Raw genomic sequence first — 25,155 nt, forward strand, 5'->3', positions numbered from 1 at the left:
TAGATATTTCTCCAAAGAACACACACACAAATGCCCATTAAGCATGTGAAAAATGCTCAGCATTAGTGGTCATTGGGAAAATGTGAATTAAAACCAAAATAAAACACCACTTCACACACTGCTAAGGATACTGACAGAAAAATGGAACGCAGTGTTAACAAGGATGCAGAGAAATCAGAGCCCTCGCACATTGCTTATGGGAATGTAAAATGGGGTTGATGCAGTCGCTATGGACCATATTTTGGTGATTTCTCGGAAGGCTAAACATAAAATTACACTATGATCTAGAATTCTACTACTGAGTTTACATGAAAAAGACTTGAGAATAAGGACTCAGACAGATACTTGTATACTAATGGTCATTGCAAAATATTGTTATTCACAATAGGATGATGGAGAGAACTCAAGTATACATCAACAGATGAATAAACAAAAAATGTGGTACGTCCATACAAGCATACGTAAAATGGAACATGAATGAGCCATAAATAGAAATGAGGTTCTGATGAACGCAGTAGTATGGCTGTATCTTGAACATATCATGTTGAGTGAAACAAGTCAGATAAAGGGAAAGTACTGTTGATTCCTCTTATATAAAATGCCTAGAATAAGCAAATGCATAGGAAAAGAAGTTTATTGGAGGTTACCAGGGCCTGAAGGTAGAGACAATTAGGAGTTGTTACTTAATAGAGAATGGAGTTTCTATTTGGGGTGATAAAAGCTTTTGGAAATAGGTAATGGTGATATTACACAAGATGGTAGATGTCATTACTTTCACTGATTATATACTTAAAATGGTCACAACAGTAAATTTTTCATTATATGCATTTACCACAATTTTTAAAAATAACTGTCATTGAAGTCTTCTATTTGTGATAGTTAAGGTCCATGCCAATTTAGTTGGGTCATTATTCTCAATTGTTTGGCAGGGATGACTGTGTAATCCCTCACAATGACATCTCCCTGAGGGTGTGGCCTGCTTCCAACCTAAGTAGTATATTAATTATTAGTCCAGCTGACCAGAGAAAAATTTAGTGACATTCATATATGTGTAAGAAAGAGCTCGATATCAAAGAAATAAATTATATATCAAGAACACATCTCAGCCCAGTCCAACTCAAATCCTTAATTCTGCTCACAGTACACAAGTCCCTCTGCAGACTCCTGCCATCACCTGCAGTGATGCAGAACACAGATATCAGTGGCTGGTGGGCAAAGCCGAAGGAAAACAGGCCAGGGCCCCAGCAGCCCTCTGGGTGACCCTGGACAGGAAGGTGAAGGCAGAGAGAAAGAGAGGCCGGCCTCTAGAGAGCTATATATCTTGGGTGACCTCCAAAGGAGGTCAACAGACTCCGACCTGATTGACAGGCTAAATTTAACCTGTATCTTCTGACAGGTGCCATGTTGGCACAAAAATCCTTATTAGCACAAGACGACACTGTTAAAAAGCTGGCTTGCTTTTTGCTGGATCTGGATCCTGCATCTGTCTTGTTGACTGCCAGGTCTTTGGATTTAACCAAGAGCCTACTGATCCTGATAGTCACCAGCAGCCTGCCAGCTTACCTGTCAACCTTGGCTTCATTCCCCTCTGCAACTAAAACTTTAAATTCCTTGGCCACTGTAGCCAGAAGGCTGCCATGTTCCTGCCAATCTGGGATTCATCAGAGCTTGCAGTTCCATGAGTCAGCAGAAGCTTCCAGACTAACAGCTGAACTTGGAGATTGCCAAACTCTAAAACCATGTGACACCTGTCTTTAATATAAGCATCACATACACGCACGCACACACACCATTTCATTGGCCTTGGTTCTCCAGAGAACCCAGGCTAACTAAGACGGTGTTCTCCTCGGGAGTAGGGAATTTCTTAAGAATCCTACTTAAAACACAGACTGAATATTATGTTCTAATGATGCTGTGTGAGTTAACAAGAGTTAATACTGAAAGAAAATTAGAGGGGGGAAAAGGAGGACACTAAGAATATGTTAATTGAAATTCAAAACATCAATAATATACTTATTCAGTTCTTTAACACACTTGGACTTAATATGCAATGTCACCATTTTAGGAGTATAAACAAACTAAGCAAAACTGCATACTGAGAGCTTATTTAAATTTTAAAATCTCTGAAAGATTCTGCTGTCAGTATTCTCATGGGAATATTCAAATATGTGCAGGTTCTCACAGAAGTAATAAAAGATTTTTTAGGTTAAATAGCATTTTTCTTCCAAGTATGGCACTGCTATTATTATAAGGTATAGCAACTCTACTTTTAGAGTTTATTAAGCATGAAAACATTAACTTTCTTCTATTGCTGATGCTACCATATGAAATCATACTCAAGCCATAAACTTTAATCATTAAATAAAGCAAATATTTTAACTATACATGCTATTATACTAATTTATCCCAAAGTTATTGGCTATATCTTGAAAAATAAAATATTTATCCATGTTCCATTTGCCTATGATTCAATAACTTAAGATAAGAAATAATTCATTTTAGACATAACTTTTTCTAGGATTTCCAGTAAATTTGAACATTAAAAAATATAGACATATTTCTGCATTAATTTTACACATTTTATTTTACTTTTCTCAAAATTTAAAGAAAAACACTTTCATTCTCAAGAAACATGACAGAAACTAGAACCAGGAATCTATGTCTCACTGATGACTCTATTGGAGAGAGCAGAACTGTCCTGCAGGGCTTTCTGAGGCTGTAAGGTTTTACAAAAGGAGCTGCGACATCTTTCCCCAGGAAGGGCTAGTAGGCAAGAATTAGCAACAAGGTTGTTTGCATCACAGGGCTCTAGTCCCTGCACAACCAGGGTTCATATCCCATAGGAGGTGGGCAGAATCGCTTCACAGCAATGAGAAAAATTAGCAGAAAGAATTATAAAAGCAGCCATACACCACTAGAAAGTACAATACTACCAACCATTTATTTGCTAGCAACCATATCTAAAGTGAAATGGTTCATAGTCAAATACAATGAGCAGATATCTAACATGTTTTAATAACTGTAAAATCATTAAGGGGGAGTAAATGGTACTTCCAACCTGGATTTTTAAGTCCTTAACAAGTTGACAATTATAAATGTCTTAAATGGAAGAATAAAGGCAGAGTTTAGTGAATGCCCACTATAATAATAGATGCCAATCCTGTGCTTAAAGTACTTCAGCTTAATAAATATAACATAGCTGACTGATAATGTTTTAAAGGAATATAACCCCCCAAATGTCTGAAGAACAAATCTTCCAACTTCTCAGAGGCAGATGAGTAACCAATCCTTATTTCAAAAATAATTTACTTTGGATCTATTAACAAAAATTAAGGCAGCAGAGAAAAGTTTGAGTGATAGAAATAAGAGATGGAACTCTAAGTATTCAAAGGAAAAGAATGTGGGTTACATCTGTGCCCTTAAGACAGAATAATCAAATCTATGCCTTTGTGTACAAACAAAGCAAAACAGTTTATTTTTCAAAGATTGTGATACAAAAGATATATAGAAAATATATAGCTATATAGAAGTACAACTGAAGTCCATTTATTATTTAACGTAATCATTTAAAAATATTTTCACATTCATACTTTTTATTGTTTTTATTCAGAGGATGGAGCTTTTGTTTGGTTATGCTAAAATAATTTTCCTTACCAAATTAACTACTTCTAAAATTCCATTTAAAATAATGAAAGCTAACATATAGAACATTTTCTATAAGTCCAGGCATTATTCTAAGTTTCTTACATATATGAACTCATTTTATTCTCTAAAGAGCCCAAGGTATATGATATTATCACCTCTTTTTTTAGAAATAGGAAACCAAAGTATTAAGAGGTTAATTTAATCAAAGTCATATAGATCATTAGTCACAGAATGAAGTCTTAAATCCAGCCTACGTGATTCCAGAGTCTGACCTCTTCTGACCATTTTCTTAAATTTAGTTTGATCTCCTATTTTTGAATTCTTAGAAAGCAGCTAACTTCCTGCTGACTAAAATGCATTGGAAAAAAAAATCAAAATATCAATTACTTTACTTAAATTGCTTTCTAACCACTTTAGGGTAAGTTAGGTTTCTAACCACTTTTCTATTTTCTCTTTAATTAAGATTAAGGACAATTTACTTTGTCAATCAAACTAGTATGTCATTTACAGTGTGTAAATCAGGCAACATATGAAAAAGGGTCACTTGACTCTCATTGCATCATGTTACTCTTTTCCAGTATTTATGCAAATCATCTGGGAGGCTTTTCACTCACAGTATCCATCCAAATGTTTCCCCAGTGCCTTCCTCCCTAACATCCTTCAGATCTGGGACTCCTAACCCATGAGACTAGATGACAGGGCCCCTTCCCTCCCCTCTCTTTATAAGACTAATAGGCTCAGCTGCCACCCAGCCCCCTGGCTGGTCCTTCTTTAACCTAACATGAACACTGCCATCAAAATAGTCTTTCTGCCATTTCAATTCCAAGGTAAATACCCAAGATAAAAAGTGCCATGTCATAACTCCAGGACAAAGCAAAAACTCTCCAAATTGACACAAAAATGTCCTTTATGATCTGGTTCTATGTGTTCTAGAGAAGTGAATCTAGCTGGTTCTGAAACCTTTTCTTCTTTGAAAATATCGTGAAGGCCACGAATACTCCCCTCAGAAGAAAATGCACAAAATTCCGTAAATGCCTTCAAGGTTTATTATCAAATTCTTGTCTAAACACAATTCTCTTTTATCATTTTCCAAAATAATTTTCTTTTTGTAGCATGATGTGAGAAAAGATCACATCAGTCTCTATCACTACGAATTCCCAGAGAACATGGACTTAATATTAGTATTTTTGTTGACCCATCAGCCCTGGAAAACACTTAATATAATGAGGTGCAATAATAATTTGGTAAAGGAGTTAGATCCATAAATAGATCCTAATAAACAGAATAGGAAGTTTAATCCTGTATATTACAATGTTTTCCAACTGATTTCTACTTGAGATGATTTGCTATACAGAAGAAAATATATTTATCTTGTACTTAGATAAATCAAAGCTTCCTTTCAGTACAGTATATTCACTCTTATTGCTTGAGGCATTAAGACCAAAAGGGAGGGGGGAAAAAAGGAAAAGAAAAGAGTTAGATAATTGTAGAGGGTGAATCCGTTTGAGGAATGTCAATTATCTTGTGTAAGCATCATAAATGAAAATATGAACATGGCCATCAAATAATGTCCTCGATTTGTATTACTGAGCAGGAGATGTAGCTACCAATGGTTCTCCTGGGGAAATGCTTCAGAATTTGTATTATTCATTCATTCTTCCCCTAACTGTGTACTGAATGCCTTCAATATATTTTCCTTTATAAGAAATGTTAAATAAATTGATCTAAATAATGGTCTGATCTAATAATGGAGGAAAGATACCACAGAAATATACCAGCGAAAGTGGGAGTTTGGAAAGAACAGATGCCAATTCATGTCCCACCAAAGGCTATCTGGGGAACCTTAGTTAAGTTACTGAAACTCCATGGTTATAATTTTCCTTCTTTTTAAAATGAAAGGATATTTTGAAAACTTGTAAGGATTACATGAGAGAGCTTAAATAAAAAGTCTGTCAATTACTGACAACCAGAACAGTGGTGGTCTTAATAGTAATTTGCAATTATGAATACCAGTTTAAAAATTTATAATTGAATAAGTACTATATAAACATGGGAGAATAAATGTATTTAAAAATAAGTATACTTAATTTATAAAGAGAAAAGGTCAGTATGAATTATAGTATCCAGGAAAGGTTTCGTGGATCAGGAAAGAACTAAGAAAGGCATTAAAGGAGAGAAAAACAAGAGTCCATAAAGAAAGAGCTCAATCAATAAAGGTTTGGAATCCTAAGAAGCTTGGGATACTTGGAGCCTCCGGCAGAATTTTCTGAACTCAGGCCAACGTTCAGGAAAGAAATGAAAGAGGAAAAAACATGAAATAATTATATCTTCTATATTCAATCAGAAAATACTGTAAAAATATGCCTTATTATTATGCAATTGATCAAAATGTCTTCTTAAAATTAAAAAATATTTTTAGTTATTATACAGAATAATAACTGTAGAGATATCAGCTAAAGTAAACTAAAAAGAGAAAACATTCTAAACACAAGAAATATCTTTTTCTTAATGCTATAGTTTTTAGGAAATTGGAGGGATTATCTAAGACATTAGGTATGCTTTGAAAATTAAGTTTTCAAACAAAAATATAGCCAAAAGAAATACAATGGCATCCAAAAGGAAAATATTTCCCCCAATATCTCAGAAAGTGCTAGCAGCAGAAAAAGAAATATGAAAGTAGCACACATAAAAAGAAAAAATGTGGATGGCTTAACAAATTTATAATATGTGATCTAACAATAGGAAAGATACTCTGTTATGTAATTATATATTTCTCACAAACACTCTGAACTGGTTTTGAAAATATGGGATGAGGGATTCTAAGTTATTAAAATCCCCATCTACTTAATTAAACTCCCAAGAGTTGAAATGTTAACCTATTAAAACTCTAGGGACCAGGGCGTGGTGCCCCAACAGACTGGACTGGAAAACGCTCCTAAGGGCCAGCAAACCATCCCTGAACTAACTACAAGCTTTTCTCTTGTGAACTGTTTTGTTCTGTTCTTTGTCAGTGGTTTGTTTTTGTTGTTTTATTGTCTGGTTGTATACTGTTGCTTTGTTTTCCTCTGTCTTGTTTTCGTGCATGTTAGTGACTCCACAGGTCTGTCTGAATAGGACAGGCTGGATGAACTATCTGGAGGAAAAACAACGGGACCGACAGTTCTGGGGGGACTTGGGGTGGGGGGTAGGAGGGGTAAGGAAGTGGTGTTAACAAACCCAGGGACAAGGGAAAAACATGGGACCCCAAATGGTAGAGAAGGGGGAGTGGCAGGCCTGGTGGGAAATGATCAAGGGTAAGGTTGCTTAGAGAAGAGGTATACTCTAGCCCAGGTGGCGATGAAGCATGGTAGTAGGGCAGGAGGAAAGTCAAGGGAGATGGAGGAAAGAGCTAGGAGTCAAAGGGCATTCATGGAGGTCTAGACAAAGACATGTACATGCAAATATATATAGGAGGATGGGGAAATTGATCTATGTGTCTATATTTATAGGTCAAGTATTAAGGTGGCGGAAGGACCTTGGCCTCTACTCAAACACTCCCTCAATGAATGAATACCTTCTTTTATTAAATTGGAACTCTATGATGCTCACTCTCCCGACACAACGGCTGGAGCCAAAGTGGGTGAACAAGTAAATGTGGTGAAGAAAGCTGATGGTGCCCGGCTATCAAAAGAGATAGTGACTGGGGTCTTAAAGGCTTGAAGATAAACAAGCGGCCATCTAGCTCAGAAGCAACAAAGTCCACATGGAAGTGATCGAGTGGTCCCAGGGGGATCAGTTACCAGGCATCAAAGAACAAAAAAATCATATCATTGACTGCACACCTCCATGATAGGATCGCTGAAGACAAATGGGTGCATAAGCAAATGTGGTGAAGAAAGCTGATGGTGCCCGGCTATCAAAAGAGATAGTGTCTGGGGTCTTAAAGGCTTGAAGGTGAACAAGCGGCCATTTAGCTCAGAAGCAAAAAAGCGCACATGGAAGAAGCACACCGGCCAGTGCGATCACGAGGTCCCAAGAGACCAGGTACAAGGCATCATGCAAAAAAAAACAACAACGATATAAGTGTGTGTATATATGTGTATATGTATATATATACCATATTAAATGAAGGGGGAAGTGCAGAGTGGAGACCCAAGGCCCAAGTGTCGGCCAATGGAGAGCCCCTTATAGAGGCGTTTAGGAGAGGAGATGGGTTAATTAGGGTGCGAGGTAGTACCGATGGGGAACACAGCTTTCCCCCAGATCCTGGATGCTTCCTCCCCCCAACTACCATGATCCAAATTCTACCTTGCAGGCCTGGATAGGACAGAGGCTGTACACTGGTGCATATGAGGGCTGGAGGTACAGGGAATCCAGGGTGGATGATACCTTCAGGACCAAGGGTGTGAGGGACGATGCTGGGAGAGTGGAGGGTGAGTGGGTTGGGAGGGGAGAACTGATTGCAAGGATCCACATGTGACCTCTTCCCTGGGAGAGGGACAGCAGAGAAGGGGGGAAGGGAGACTCCGGATAGGGCAAGATTTGACAAAATAACGAGGTATAAATTACCAAGGGCACATGAGGGAGGGGGGAAAGGGGAGGGAGGGGGAAAAAAAAAAGAGGACCTGATGCAAGGGGCTTAAGTGGAGAGTAAATGCTTTGAGAATGATTGGGGCAGGGAATGTATGGATGTGCTTTATACAATTGATGTATGTATATGTATGGATGGTGATAAGAGTTGTATGGGTCCCTAATAAAATGTAAAAAAAGAAAAGAGAAAAAAATGATTAGGGCAGGGACTGTACAGATGTGCTTTATACAATTGATGTATGTATATGTATGAACTGTGATAAGAATTGTATGAGCCCCTAATGAATTGTTAAAATTTAAAAAAAATAATAATAAATCAAAAAAAAACTCTAGGAACTAATGTAAAAATTGAATATTTTATCATTTCAACTCACACATATAATTTAAGAAAACGTTCATTTCAATGATCTCATTTGTCAAAAAAACTGAAGATTTTTTATAATCTTCATATGGAAAACTGAAAAAAAATTTTATGAAGATGAGTACTTAATATTTAAATGTAGCAAAATTAAAATGTGGCAAAGTGAGAGTTTAATTGTATTTACTGTACAGTAAACTTGAAATCAATCGCTACACTTTTTAAAAGCCAGACCTGAAATAAACCATGAATTTAATCTTTTAAATTCATGTTTATTATGTTTTAGTTGATGTTTAGCTTAATAGGAATATGAATATCCTCTACTATCATGCCGATTGCTTTTCAGTCTTTTAAAGATGAGAATCTTATAACTTGTCAATAATGTTTTGAAGACTCTCCCACGTGAAATACGTATACTATGAAGTGTTATGGTTTCTATACTGTCTTTTCAAATATGCATATAGTTTTTAACGTGTAGCATGTAAACCAGACATAGATTTGAAGTTGGTCTGCTCATGGATTTAAAGATGCCCTTCCATAACTCAGAAGCCCTGTGGGCATTATGTTACATAACTCCATTGCTAACTAGAGGATACTCGAACCCACCAGGCACTCCTCCAAATAAAGATGGAACAATCAGCTTCCTTAAAGATTTCAGCCTTGAAAACCCAATATGAAATTTCTACTCTGTCTAAGACAGCTTTGGGTTTGATTCAATAGCCAAATACGCTCTCAGAGGTAAACACTTATTAGATAAGAGACCACTGATTCAAAAGTCAATTTAGAAAGGAAATCTATTCACATTTGTTTAGGGCTTCATAGTTTACTCTGCAGGGTTTACACACCAACCCGGGAAGGTAGAGCGGGAAAGTAGAAAATCTATCATTCTACCAATAAGAAGATCAAAATCCAGAGAAGCTAAGGAAGAGTTATAGCCTCCATCTTATTATGGTAGGATCCCTGTTAAACAGCGCACCTCCGTAGTGCTCATTTACTAATGTTTTTTTAATCATTTATTACCTATTCATGTGGAGATGCAAGAGCAGTATAGTATATGACTACAAACCATTTTGAGGGTATTGAAAGAAATGGCAGAATGAGCCTCACCGTGGCACAGAGATAAGCCCACTGAAAAATTTTCATTCCCAATGTTTAAACTTCCATTTTGTGCTCGTTTGTCATTAGTAATAAGTCCAGTTGTCTAGTTGGACAGTCAGGTAAATGCTTTAAAATGTATTAATACCATTCATTACTCAGCTAAAAATAAGTATCCAATTTTTAAAACAATGAATGGGGTAAGATGCAAAGTATTGGAAATATTAACTAAAGGGCACCTGAAGGCCTAAGAGAAGAAAGCTGAGAAAACATTAGAGGTGGCACAATTGTTTCAAAGCATATTATTTAGGATTTAAAACGTCTCTTTTTTAAGGTGATATATTAAAAAGATTTTTCTTTTGTCAGCCCCATTCTAAAGAACCATTTTTTAAAAGACAACAAATTGAAAGAGTGATGAAATAAAATGCTTACAGGTTTGTATCTCAGTGCATCTCTGTAGGAGCCAAACAAAGCAGCCTGTGCCCTGAGGAAGGCCCTAGCTACTCCATCACCCGTAGCTGTGGACTGCTTCTTCAGTTTATTTTTCAGGGCCGAGACCTGCATGACAGAGAGGAACAGTTAAATTAACACCTCAGAAATTGGTACAGCGAGGTACGAAGCCAATCAGCAGGCAAACCACAGTGTCTGCAGGTCAGCCAAAAACTCCTCCTCGTCCCTGATAGCTTATCTTTTTAACTGCAGAGAGCACCTGCTGGTCTGTTAATTGAAACGAAAGCACGAGATGAGAGTAATGTGCTAATGCAAATTGGTTTATGCTCTCTTTTTTTTCCCAAGGCCTCTTGACATAAATAAGCTTTAATTATTTTACAGTAAACTGCTTGTGAGCCACTTTTCTGCAGATTTTTAGCAATTACAACATGTGTCTACTTGTTTTTGAGATGCAGCCGGTTGGACGTCTTTCATTCTGCTACGTAAGATTATTTGTCAAAGGTCCTCCAGGATCACTTACCATTTAATTTTATTTTGGGAAGCCCAATTTGAATATGCAATTTTTCCAGTCATTTGTTGAATAGTTTTTCACCACATTAGATTTTTTAGAGCTAAAAGCTATAGGAAACCTACCATGTATCAAGGCTATCGTAGGCAAATTTAATACACGGTCGCACAGAACGGCAGGATGGTTTTCTAACACCAGCGTTCACATTGCCATTTCTGAACGAAGGGAAAGAGGTTCCAGAATGTACATTAATTTGCTTTCACTCTTTGGTTAAGAAGTGGCAGAACTCTCATTGACTTGGCTTTGTCCTGTGTTCCTCACTATTCCTCACTAGGCTGGAGTTCAGTGCCATTGCCTCGTGAGCCGTTTGAGTCAGCACCATCCAGTGTACCAGAGAAGGAAACGGACCGTTCCTGTGCCACGCTCACCATTGTCAACCAGGGATTGCATCAAAATGAATACTTTTAACCCAGAGAAATCAGTCTCTAGGAATTCACCAAATTAAAAGGAAATTTATGTTTGTTATAACTTCATACTTTAGCATCATATATAATGTATTATAAAGAATGCAAATTACTTACTAATAGCCCCTACTAGAAGGAGGAGATGTGATATGATCCTACGCATTCAACTCATTTGACCAATTTACTTTAAAATGGTGATTTTCATATCCACTATTCATTAATGCTTAGCCAAAGAACATGTTAAGTCAGGCAAAAATCCTGTTTCTTACGGGGAAACAAACCTGATGGGACAAGTTCTGGTTGGATAGCATGTTCACATCCTTATAAAACTGCCAAAGAACAAAATAACATAATTTTTCCTTTAGATATATATGCAAAGAGGAATGTTTTTATTTCTTTAAGCACTTTCCTGACTACTCTTGTAGATGATGATTGTAATTGAAGTGTCAACCTAATTAACAACTAAACTTTGAATAATGCTAATGAGAAATGAACACAGCATCAGAGGAAAGACCAGCTCTACAGGTGATAACCCTTCACAGTAGTGACATTTTCCAGTGTAAAGTCACAGTTACTGTGATCTGATCAAAGAAAGAGACCCCCATTGGGTCCAATTATAACCATAGTTTTGAAAAAATTATTGAGTTATGATGTTCATAATCTATGCAGAAAGACCTTTGCAGTATAGGTCTTCTCCCATAGCTGTGATCTTTTCCATTTATAGCCAAGCCCCATAGATTCAGATAAAAGTTTAGAGCCTTATTCATTTAGTCCACAAGGTGCATAAACGAGGATTCATTTTAGATGGAGTTATAATTGAAATCTAACTTTATTAAATGTACATTTTTAGGAAATCAACAGATTCAAAGCAGTAGATACTGGTAATGATGCAAAAATAAACATTCTAACTTAATGTCACATGTCCTCCAGTTTACAATAATATGTTTCAATGGTTTGAAATGTCTTTATAGAAAAATCAACATGATTAAATATCAATACTTTCATTTCTTACAAACAGAAGTTTATAATGAAAGGACAGTGATTCTAGTCTTTCCAAGAAAGATATTTGTGTTTTTTAAATATTTTACTTTAAAAAGTAAAGGCATAATAAAGTCCCTCCTTAGAAAATGGCTAAATCATGAAATTGATGATCTAATACTGCACAAGTCAAGGATACAGTATTCTTAAAGCAATTACAACACATATGCTCGTCCAATGGAGGCAGAGCAGCACAGTTCTTTCGCCTTTATTACCTACGATCCTGACTGCGTAGTTATTACTGCCTGAATTATGTCACAGGATTAAGCACATTGCCCTAAGCCCTTCCTTAAAAAGATCAAAAACGTGTGGCCTTCATTTCTAAAATCCATCAGTCAATGACAGTTCCTTTACTCCCAGGTGCGAATTAACTTGCCTTTGCTATTTGGTTTCAGGCAGTAGACCTCTGATTTCCAGCTAGCTCCGCCCAGCTTTTTCCACTATCACTTGCTAGGTTTTCATTCAGTGTCACTGCCTTGAAAACTAGTAATTAGATCAAAATGCAATATTTTTAAACTAAAGAAAACCATTTCTAGGACTTAACCAAATTTAACAAACATTTTGATTTATTATAATTTCTTACATTTTAGCATCCCATTTGGTATATCTCATAGGATTCATATTATTTATCACTAGTCCCTACTTAAATGAATATTTGTAAGTGAAATGCACTCCTAATATATCCCTTCTCTTTTAAGGGAGAAGAGATGTGATGTGCTCCTATGCATTCAGTCCACTCTCCTTCAATACTTAACACCGGGGCAAAGAAAGCGCGTTTTAAAAGAACTTGTGCAACTGAAAAGTGGGAGAAGGGAGACATCAGACAGTGTAAGACATGACAAAATAGTAATAATTTATAAATTATTGAGGGTTTGTGAGGGAGGCAGGGGGAAAAAGGAGCTGATACCAAGGGCTCAAGTAGAAAGAAAATGTTTTGATATAGGTACAAATGTACTTGACACATGGATGGATATATGGATTGTGCCAAGAGCAATATGAGCACCCAATAAAATGATTTTTAAAAAAGAACTTGCAGATGGATGTGTAGGGAGAAAAAACAAAAATTGTTTTCAAGCTGTGCTATCCAATATGGTAGCCATTAGCGCCACTAGCCCTACACAAGCGTTTGAAATAGGGTTAGTCCAAGTTACGATTTGTTGTACACGTAAAACACAAACTAGATTTTAAAGGCTAAGTATAACAAATAAGTACAATAGTTCAACCATTTTTAGAATGATTACATGTTGACTATTTTAAATTTATCTGTTCAAATAAAATATTTTATTAAAAGTAATCTCATACTTTTTCATCTCACCCTTTACTATTAAGAAATTTTTAATTACTTTTCTTGATCATCTTTCATGTTATCAGATAGTTATTGCACAGAAGCATATTACCTCATTTTATGCATACATGTGATTTAAAAGTGGCTTAAAAAGAAATATCTTAGATTTTTCCTTTGCCATTATTTTCATTTGTATAATCTACATTAAACAAGCTTTTACTTGACCTAATCTATTGGGCTTTAACTGCCAGTAGATCTGAGGTTGTTCCTGTTTTTCAGAGAGCAAAAAGGCAACTCCGTTTGGTATTTTTATATGCCGAAGTGGATGCTCAAAAATAGCCTGCAAAAATTGAGTGGTTCTCTGTCAATCAGGCTCGTGTATAATATTGTTAATCTAATATAAAGTGATAGTGTCACCCTTGCTGTTTTCTGGCCCTCAGATCACTGGAGAAAATTATCACCAGTTGCCACTGCCCTTTGCACTGCTAATTAGCGTTTAGCAGCTTTCATCTATAAAAACAGTATTGTCTCTTCTGTACTTTTCCAATTCTTGTTCTGGAAAATATCATTTTCTGCTTTAATTTCTAAACTTCTAAGTTGAGTCATGAATAAATTCACATCTTCCTCTGAAACCCTACAACTTAATACTCACACATATTTCTCAATTCAGAAAGCATTTGGAACTTTGGTCACATGGTTATTTCCTACACAATTCTGATTGATACTAAAAAGTATAAACTGTTTTCTCTTTATCTGCTTTATGCAAACTAGTCTCAAATGGCTAAAATTTACTTCAGGACTGCTTTTTATTTTTTGACTGATTTTTATTTTTATAATTTTCATTCTGTAAAAAATATTTCTGTCCAATTAGATATTGCAATTGATAGAAAGTTAAGTCATAAAAAGGAACTTCAGAAATATATTTTATTTCTCTTATCAACTGCTTAGATGCCTTTCTTACAAAGAGAATGCACTGCCTCTAAGGAGCCCTGGGGAGGAACTACGACCTGGGGTTTAGCACAGTGGGAGCGCACAGCAAGGTGAACACTCTCACCACCAATGCTCCACTTTCACCCTCCTAGTGCAAAAATGTCTCTGAATAAAAAGAGGGAATTACATGAGTAAACACCACAAATAAGTATAAATGACAGTAGTGTCAGTCACATGCACGCAGCCTGAGTAATGAAGTAATTATGTAACTAGGAGTGAGTCAGGAAGAGCAAGCATATTAGGAGGTTGAGATTTAAAGAAGTAACAGGTTTTTTTTATTACTTTACTTTTAGATGTGTCTTTAGAGGGTAGTGGGAAAGAAAAAAGAAGATGAATGCTAAATCCAGAAAATTATTTATTTAATTTTTTAGGTTTACAAAGATAAAACATCAGAATAAAGAAAAGGAGATAAAAGTAAGGGTTCGGGTTAATAATACACACTTCCAGAAACACTTCTGATTTTAAACAATTCCTTTTCAATAACTACACTGTTCTCTACAAACCATATACCTTGAGAAAAATGTAAAGCTTCAAATAATCATTTGCATTAAAACAGTTATAAAGTTGAAGTCTTTTATTCTCCAATAAAACCAGTTATGTCTACCATATGAATTAGATACTGAAATCTCTACACTTCTTTAATCCTTCTAATATTCCACTTTCTAAGAAACAAAATAAACTCTTCCTTCCTAACATAATTTCCCAGCATGATTCTAATTGAGTTAATCCTTTAATGCTTATTAAATGAAAAGCATAAAATATGCTCACATAATTAAGGTATTATGAAATTGCTTCTTTGTATATTTAAATTACTAATCAAAACCTAACTAATACAACACTCTATAATGAATTTCCTTTTAGAGGGATCATAAGCTGCTCTTACCTTGTACCCCTTCTTCCCCCAAAAAACTAATGTCATGTCAGTGCTACTATAATATCAATATTGTTTGCATCTATTGAATTTTAGAAAAGAAACCTAGAGATTCTCAACACTTCACCCTTTCTTATTCTTCATACGGAATACGTCACAAAATTCTCCTGTTTCTAATATGAACACAGACTTCAAATCTGTCTACCTTTCTAAATCTATGCCACTACTCGGCTTCAAGCAGCTCCTCTCTCTCAGCTATACGATTCCAAATGCCTCCTACTGATCTTCCTTCACTTTTGACCCACAATAGTCTTCAGGATTCAGATATGATGACACCATTTTGCTGCTAAAAATCTGCAATGAATTTTCAATAAAATCCAAATGTCCTTAACAAGAATCACAGAGCTAATCTCACCTGGCTGTCGCTACCAGCTGATTTTGCATACCACGCTCGTATTCATCCACCTCTCCTCAATAGGAGAATCTTTGTACATGTTATTTCTCCTCCCTTTCCTACCTCATTTAGCAAGCTCATACTCATAATCCAGGCCACTTCTGCAAAGAGAGTTCCTAACAATGGAGTTAGATTCAAGCACACAGGCTGGTCTTCGTAGACTGTCAAGAATGACACCTCAGCTTGGCTAAAAATTTCACTCCAGCTTAGTTAGCGAAGATAGTTACTCTCCCCTTCTTGGAAAAAGAAATCCTAAATTGTGACGTGGGAAATGGTTAATCCAGCTAGAAACTATTTCCAATGCGCCTTCCAGTGGTGTGACCACTGGCTGGGTTCAGGCAAATAGTATGAGTTGAAGCAATGTGTGGCATTTTCACACCACACTCCTAAAGCAGATATGGCTGCCCTTCGTTTTCTCTTTTTCTCCTGGGACAACGTAGACAAAGAGTACTAGGGGAATTAACTGAAACCTGGAAATGTATTGAGGATGGTGGTTTCTATAAGTCTGGATTATTTTTTAAAAACTGTTATTGAAGAAAGAAATATGTTTCTGTTTTCTAATTTTCTCTAAGACTGGATTTTTAAAAAAAATTTTCTGTTACAGTTCTAAAGAGAGAGAGACTAAACAGGTCACATCATGATACATGGAGATAAGATTGAAGTTGTCAAGGATTTCATCTTGCTGGATCCACAATCAAGAGATCAGAAACATTAAACTGGGTAAACCTACTACACAAGACCTATTTAAAGTGATAAAATTAAGGATATTACTTTGAGGAATAAGGTGCACTGGCCCATGCCAGGGTATTTTCAATAACCTCATGTGCACATGAATTTGGACATTAAATAAAGAAAATGAAACTAAAAATTGATGCACTTGAATTATGGTGCTGGTTTAGATTACTGAACGTGTCATGTCAAAAGAACAAACAACTCTGTCTTGGAAGAAATGGAACCAAATGCTTCTTAGTGGCAAGGATGTGAGACTTTGTCTCACACACTTTGGGCATGTTGGCAGGTGAGACCAGTCCCAGGAGAAGACCATCATGATACTCCATTGAAATGGAGGAATAGTGAGAAAGAAGAAAGCGTTGACAAGGCAGATTGCCCCAGTGGCTGCAATAATGAGCCCAACCATCAGAACAATTTTGAGGATGGCACTGGACTGGAAGGTGTTTAGTTCGTTGACACAGGTCCTGTGAGTCAGGACAGATTTGAGGGCACTTAATAATAAAAACATCTGTAGAGCAGTCTGTACTCTAATTAATATGTTGCATATAAGGGAAATAAATAGCACTAAGGATTTATATGTAGTGTATGAATATACCAAATTTTATCGCAAATAATGTATTCAAAATTAGCTTTGTGTGCTTATGAAAATAGGTTGTAGTTGACTGACGCCCCCCCCCCGAAAAAAATCACAACACATACATTATTTGCATAAAAATCTGGTAACACAAAAAGAAGCTCCTTAATGCTTCTATAATGTCTCATACTGGTGTGCCTAAAATCCAGTTTTCAAAGCAACAGACATGGTGTCAGGTTCCTGCCAGGCTAAAGAAAAATTATCTCAGGCTTGCTGTCTTATTTACTTTTCTGCTGAAGAGGAGAACACGAGCTCTCAGGAGTCGATAACTACCACATGAAACAGTTACACCACAGAGGCACTAATACTTTTGGTTCCTGCATCGCAGTGCCAAGAACAGGCTCACTCTACCTACCTCGTGTGTACCTAATTTAGGACTTCCTGTTGTGGCATGGCCTCCTCTCCTTTTTCTTCATAGCATCTGTCTCAATTTGTAATGCCAAATAGGTGTTTAGTACAATGTGCGCACCATATCATTAGAGGAAGGACTTTTTAAAATATTTTTCACCAGTCTACACCCAGCACCTAACATAGAACAAGCATGTAATTGGTTCTCAATAATGATAAGCTAAAAGAGTGAGTGAATGTGCATCTTCCTGTCCAGCCAGCGATAGGAACTGGAAATACAGGGAATCTAGGACAGATGAACCCCTCAGGACCAGTGGTGAGAGTGGCGATATCGGGTGGGTGGAGGGAAGGTGAGAGAGAAAGAGGGAACAGATGACAAGGTCTACATATAACCTCCTCCCAGGGGGACAGGTAGCAGAGAAGTGGGTGAGGGAGACGTCGGATGGTGTAAGATATGATAAAATAATAATAATTTATAAATTATCAAGGAGGAAGGGGAAGGGAGGAGCAGGGAGGGAGGGGGAAAATGAGGAACTGATACCAAAGGCTCAAGTAAAAAGCAGGTGTTTTGAAAATGATGATGACAACATATGTACAAATGTGCTGGACACAAATGATGTATGTACAGACTGAAAAGAGTTGTATGAGCTCCTAATAAAATGATTTTTTTTAAAAAACAAGAAAAGAAATTGAACTATTGCTTAAAGGTTACTGAGCTGCTTTTTGGGCTGATGAAAATTTTAGGACTACTTATGATGGTTGTATAACAAGATAATTAACATCTTGGAATTATATGCTTAAAATGACTAAAATATTGAGTTAATGAATTTTTCACTACAGTGAAGTTAAAGATTGTTTAAATCATAAAAAAAGAGTGACTGAATTAAGAAGTTGACAGTCTGTCCCGAGTACACTTTTATTACTTCAGTGTACTGAATCAGACACTTTGTGCTAGGGCCCAGGTACATAATACTTCTAAACATTTCGAGGTCACTCTGATCTCTAACAGCCAGATATGGGAACAATGATTATCAACAGGAGTCCTAGTGGTGAAGTGGGTTACACATTGGGCTGCTAACGACAAGGCCAATGGTTTAAAACTACCAGTTGCTCTGGAGGTCAAAAAGAGGAGGCTCTCTCAGAAACCCTGGAGGGCAGTTCTCTTCTGTCGTATATGGTTGCTATGAGTTCGATCAGATTCCGGGACACTGAAGCTTGGTTTTGTTTGTATTATATAAAAAGAGCCCTAGTGCTGTGGGTTAAGCATTAGACCCTTAACCACAAGGTCGGCAGTTCAAACCTTCCAGCACTCCCATGGAGGGAAATGGAAGCCATGTACTCTAAACAGATTTCCAGCCTCAGAGACCCTGGGCACATTTGCTGGGGGTCCAAATCAACTCAGTAATTAGGGGGATTGGTTTTAGTTTACAACAGACCTTGGATTCACCAAATCACACACCACCTTTCTTTAATGTACAAGTCAAATCTTTAGTTTTAAAAGGTAAAAACAAGGCTTTTATCTTTTTTGTTTTTATTGCTAGCAACAAAAAGAGAATCTCACGCTTTTAACATAAAGCAATATCAAAAGACATCGGAGAAGAGTTGAGAAATTTACTTGGAAGGGAGAAGGCACGAGGCGGCCAAGGCACTTCACGAGTACATCAAGCGCACCAGTCGCAAATGCGGACTCAATATCGGGAGAAGAAAGCAGACAGGTGAAACGGAGTGGTAAAAGTCGGGGTCATTGTTAGTGAGTACGGGAGATCTTGTCTTTCAGTTGAGAGAAAATGACCAACTTTCAGAAATGTTCGGAAGCTTAGTTGAGATGTGAGTATTGTTTTCAACTGGACTGGTCTCTTTTCTGTTGCATTGCAAGTTTATATAAAAATACGCCAAGAAAATAGCAACAGCCCTAACCGTTAACTTATAAACAAACAAGCAAAAATACTTTTCAATTCTCTGAACATAACTATTTAAAAGGATGGTGGCTTACAGGTTTCTTCCTTTACCAATGAGAATCAGGTGAAAGCATCCTTCTAAGCTGTTCCAGAAGGGAACAGTAAACAGGGCTTTAGAAAGAAGGCACATTACAAGTAAAGCAAGTACAATTGTCGGTGCAGTATTAGGTGTGGTGTATTGATCAGTACTCAAGAAGTAGATGCCTAAAATCCAACAGGTGGGAGATGGAAGGGCATCGGGATGTTTGGCTCTGCTTCGGCAGCGGCACAATGAAAACCATAGCATTTGTCTCCTGAAGTCTGCCCTGTGGTCTAAATAAAATGTTTGCATTTCTTTCAAAGATGAATAAAATGGCTATCTTTCTAACTTGGCCATGGTACAGAAATTTGTTGAGTAGTTCACTCACATAGGCTGTAAGGGTTATAGCACAGTGGTGACAAATGCAGACCAAATATATACTAATATATAATATATACTAAGACAAATTAACGTGTGAAACTTGCATGTTAGGTTCGGGAAAATATTCAATATTTACATGATTTTTTGTTTGTTTCATTGTTCAAGCACTTTATTTAAAAGATGAGCTCATATAAACATTCTCTAATAAAGCCTACTCCTTTTCAAGCTTATTTCCAAATTAATGAAGTCACTGGAAGGTACATGACCGAAAATTCTTAGACTTTTGGGGTGTTCTCTAGTTCTTTAGGCTCTTAACGATTGCTGGAGATTCCCAGCAGTGTGTGTGTGTGTGTGTGTGTGTGTGTGTGTGTGTGTGTGTGTGTGTTCTCTTTGCATATCATAATAAAACCATTAACCCATCCCTGCACGAGATGCTTGAAAGTTTCACTGTAACAGGAATCGCATTTTCAGGGAGACCAAGTTATAACAAGGCCTTTTCACTGCTTTAGTAATTAAATATGCTTCACTCTACAACTTAGTGTGGTCCACAGTGAATTGTACAGCAACCCATGAATACGCTGTATTTTGACACGAATTCATAGTGGGAAATAGAAGAACTTTTTCCAGTGGTATTGTACACAAGGTGAAAATTGGTTTAAAAAGTGCTGAAAATCTTACTTTAAATTAAATTGGCTATGTTGATTTTCATTTAATAAGATCAGAATGGAGGATAAGCTACTGCAGTAAAACTTTAAGAGTTACTCATTACACGTTGTGTATCACATTAGAATAAGAGGAACCATGATCTCCCAATATTCAGGGCACAGGCTTGAGACGTCAAAGAACTAAAGCTTCAGAGAGACCATTAATGTTGTACTTTCTGAAACTTTCATTTTTTTTCCAGAAGAGGAATACGAAATATTGACTTAACTTAGCCCATATTAGCATCTAGTAAACTAAAATTATTTTTAAAACATTTAAGAAATGTTTAAGAAATATTTGGGGTTAGGGAGAACTCTGAAATGGTCATGGAACATGGAATCAAAAGATAATGGCAACTTCCACAAACTTTTTGAAGTCCCCTCATATGTGAAAATTTGTTTTGATTGAAATTATTATAATCTGTGTAATTTTTTCAAATGTCAATTCCAACTGGCTTTATCTCTGAGAACTAGTTAATAATTATCTTAATATTCATATGGGAACAGTTTTAAAATTTACTATAATTCTAATTAAAAGCTTAGATTTCCAGTAAGTGTGCATTTATTATTTATAAAATAATAATAATTCTCCAAATTACTTCTTAAGATGTTCATGAGTAAAAAATTAAAAGGAGCATCAATATCTCAGAAATACAAAATTTTAAACCACTATGATTCTCAAAAGTGAGTTTTCTTAAACTAAAATGAACTGATTTGAAATTTTAATATTGCATTCACCTGACTTTTCCCCCACACTCAAAAACAGAACACATTAACCTCAACTAACATTGTTGCATTTAGTTCTAAAATCTGTTTGTATTTCAACATGCTCAAACTATGTTGAAGGTATCTACTTGGCACAGCTAAAACCTGTAAGACAATATTTTAATGTATCTACTGCCTTTAAAGGTTATTCCATGAAATAACCAATATGGTTAAATTTGCTCACAATGAAATGTTTGTTTAATTTTCTTTTAATGATGCAAATCTATAGTGAAATGATGAAATCGGCATACAAGCGTTCTTGTCAGAAGACAGGAAGAGAGTTTTTTTTCCTGTCCCGTAAGTAAAACAAAGGATTCCTGAAAGCTTGGTCCTGATTTATTTTTCCAATTTTAAATACCTTAAGAGTAGCGGAACTGCTACTGGCATGGTAGTATTTCTAACAGTCAATAAATCTAAAATATTATGTGTGAATATTGGAATGAAGCCATTAAGAAGATTACAGCATGCAGCACAGCAGAGGGTCCACAGGAAAAAAGACCTAGTAATTCAGGACAACTGTGACCACTGACCTTTGAACAGCCAAGGCCACTGGTCAATCGGACACAATAATAGAGTGCACATGCCTAGAAAGTCATCTAGCCTGTAAGTATAATTTAAATACTCTGGTGAATGATTTTAAAAGGCCTCCATTTAAATCTCAGGTAATCTATTACACAATCAGAAAACACCAATAGTAATATTTTCAGGCCTCAATTATACTTTATTCAATGTACACACATACAAAAACCTTATGATTATTGGCGATTTTACTATGTCTCGTTTAACATTTACAATTGTCGAAAGCATGATGCGATGCCTTAGCAGACTTCCTGCAGAACTACAGCCTGGTTTGGGTGATGTCTTAAGCAATTACCAAAAGTACGTTTGGAAAATGACTAGAACTTTAAAGCACCTCATACTTCCAATAAATTGTCCCAGCTTCACTTTAGAGTGGCCGCAATGTGTTTATTCTCCAAATTTGTCAGTAAGTTTGTGGACCTTAATATCAAGTATCTATACCATCATACACACACACACACACACACACACACACACATTATATGTAACTGTGCAATGTTCTTTCAGTTTACGAGGTTAAAAAGTTTGGTGGTAAAATTGAATAAATTATGAAAAATTTCCCAGAACTTACTGAAACCCCTTCATATACATAATATTTTAGTAAAATTTAATTATACTATTTCTCATTCATAAACTCTTTCATTTTATACATTTAGACTACTATTCTTATTTTGCATATTTTTTCTCTGACAGTTAAATGAATGTTTTAATTATCAAAGTAATTCTACTTGGAAAACAGTACTTCTCAATTAATATCACATATCCAAAATAAGAAATTTAAAATGTTTTTAATCAAAGAAAAAAAAACTACCAATATGCTATTAACTTTAATATCATAAACCTTACAGCTGTATTTAATTTTTTATATGTTTCTTTTTCCTTCTTCTTAATTATTTGTTTTAAATAAATAAACAAGCCTTCCTCCTTATGGTATTGACAATAGAAAATACATGAATACATGGAATACATTCTTAAAAGTTGGTACTCTATCTTCACTAATTATTTCTATATCCAGTGAAGAAGACTTTGATGGATTTTTAAATGAATAACTCTAATCATCTCTAGCTGCTTCTGCAAAATTTTTATAATGAGGCAATCTAGTTATAATGAGCTAAAAAAGATATTATAATTGTTCACTGGCCTCAGTTTGGATTTGTTCACACATAGTATAAAATTTATTACAGCAAAATAAAGCAGTTCAATTTTAATTTGCTTCAAGGTCAGCAAGTATTTTAAGCTATTTATGGTCATAAATAATCGGATAGTAACTTTAAAATCTTATTTTTCCTATCACTAGGCTAGAAAAACCATCAAGGTTAGTATTACTACAGTATATGGGTGTTTTTGATGCTTAAAATTCTCTTATTCAAACTCCTTAATAATAAATTCCAAAACACTTTCAATATTACAAATGAATATATTCTTAGGGGTTCCCCCCTTGATTTTAATATTCTTAAGAATGGATTTTTAAGGGAGATTATTTCAATTAATAACTATAAAATAAAGACTTTTAAAATAGCCATTATAATATGTCTACCTTGTCCTAAAGAATACCAAGCCCCTCCTAAAAAATGCACTTTTGAAGGCGATTTAACATGAAATATAGAATATGCCACATTGCAGATTGCAGACAAACACGCGCGCGCGCGCACACACACACACACACACACACAGCAAGATCAAAGACCAGAAGAGAACTGGCACTTAATTTATCAGCCTTTACAGACAAAAGACAGTTTTCGTCATTTCAAAAGGATCAGATGTCTTTTATGACAACCTGGGTTTGCAGTTTAATTTACAAATCGAATTCTAAGTAAGCAGTCTGCTGTGCCAAAGCAGATGACAAACAGTGCAGGTTTTCATTCTTGCGGCCCTCAGCAGGATAGAAGAGCTTAAAATAAAACTGAAATAATTTAGAGAAAACAAATAAATGTTTCAGAAAGTTGAGGGAGATCAAAGCCAGAATTCTCTGACCCCAACTGTATAAGCATTTCTTATTATATTGACCAGTGCCATCAGATCATTAATTAAAAGGAAAAGCGCTGGCAGGTGGCAGGGAAGCAAAAGCCGATAATTGGCCCCCTTCTTCTTCTTGAATTCAAAAACTCTCATTCTTTTGCAAGACATGCCACTAGGCAGACAGAAATGCCTACTTTGTAATATAATGATTAAGATGAGATGAAGAGACTTACATTTAAAGGAGCTCTGTCTAATGAATGCATCTGGCTTTTTAATTATGATCCTACTTTTACAATGAGGAATATGATGTTTCATTCAACATCTCTTCAACTGTCAAAAGGTAAAAATACTAAATATAGAAGCTACATGATTCCTTTCACAACCCACCCCATCACACACAATTCTTTAATTTTATACAGAAAATAACTTTTAGCCACTCCAAGGTCTGCAAGGAAACATCGAGATGATTCAGTATAAAATATCCTTTCGACTTACCACATCACTTGGTAGGTTGCTCAAGTCATTAAATGGAGATTCTAAAGTGTTTGTGTCAACATTTAACATAACCACATCTTCCAAAGATTTATTTTTCACTCTCTGTTTAAAAAAAACACAATTGTGAACAAGCATCTTAGTATATTTTAATTAAAACCTTAAAAAGTTGAACCAGGATTTTCAAAAAAAGAAAAAAAATCACTACATTTTAAAATAAATATAAACAACTTAACCTTCTCTAAGAGGAAGCAAGCCTACCACAAATTCAAAAAGGTGATTTGGGGAAAGGTGTTTGAAACAGAGTGCTTGTTCATATGAACATATTTATTTTGGAGATAGATGGACATTTAACTATCAAGAAGATTTTAACAACAAAGAACTAAAAAAAATAGACATAGTATTAAATGGCAAAAATGTATACCGTACATACTCATGTGTAAGCTGAGTTTCTCAGCACATTCTTTATGTAGTTTTATGGTAAAATTGGGTGCCTCAGCTGATATTAGGGTCAGCTTATATTTGAGTATATATGGTATTTTACAAAATTCATCAACTGAATTGTAATCCCTCAGTATAAAAAAATATATCTGGCTCTAAACCTATACCTCTTTACCATAAACCACATTGATAGTCTAACAGAAACCAATAACTCTGTGACTACAGTACTAACCTGCTAAGTTTTAAACTAATAAATATTTTCTCTATATTTTCCATACTGATAGGGATAAGTTGATGATGAAAATAAAAGTTGAAAAATAAAAAAAGAACTAATGGAATATACTGCTAGGATAATATCACACATTAATTTTAATACAAAGCATCAACTTATGACCTATGAGATGATTGTTTTTAACTTG

General features: G+C 35.7%; 1 protein-coding gene across 2 annotated transcripts in view; it reads right to left on the reverse strand.

The window, feature by feature from the left end:
* Nucleotides 1-25,155, reverse strand: part of DENND1B (DENN domain containing 1B) — a 315,144-nt gene that overhangs the window by 95,560 nt on the left and 194,429 nt on the right. For both annotated transcript variants that reach the window (XM_075528710.1, XM_075528703.1), the window contains exons 12-13: nucleotides 24,299-24,400; nucleotides 10,100-10,225 (exon numbers count right to left, since the gene is read on the reverse strand). In XM_075528710.1, the coding sequence (XP_075384825.1) occupies nucleotides 10,100-10,225; nucleotides 24,299-24,400 (228 nt within the window). The remainder of the gene's footprint in view (nucleotides 1-10,099; nucleotides 10,226-24,298; nucleotides 24,401-25,155) is intronic.

This window comes from Tenrec ecaudatus, chromosome 1 (assembly GCF_050624435.1).
Source record: "Tenrec ecaudatus isolate mTenEca1 chromosome 1, mTenEca1.hap1, whole genome shotgun sequence".
Lineage (NCBI taxonomy): Eukaryota > Metazoa > Chordata > Mammalia > Afrosoricida > Tenrecidae > Tenrec > Tenrec ecaudatus.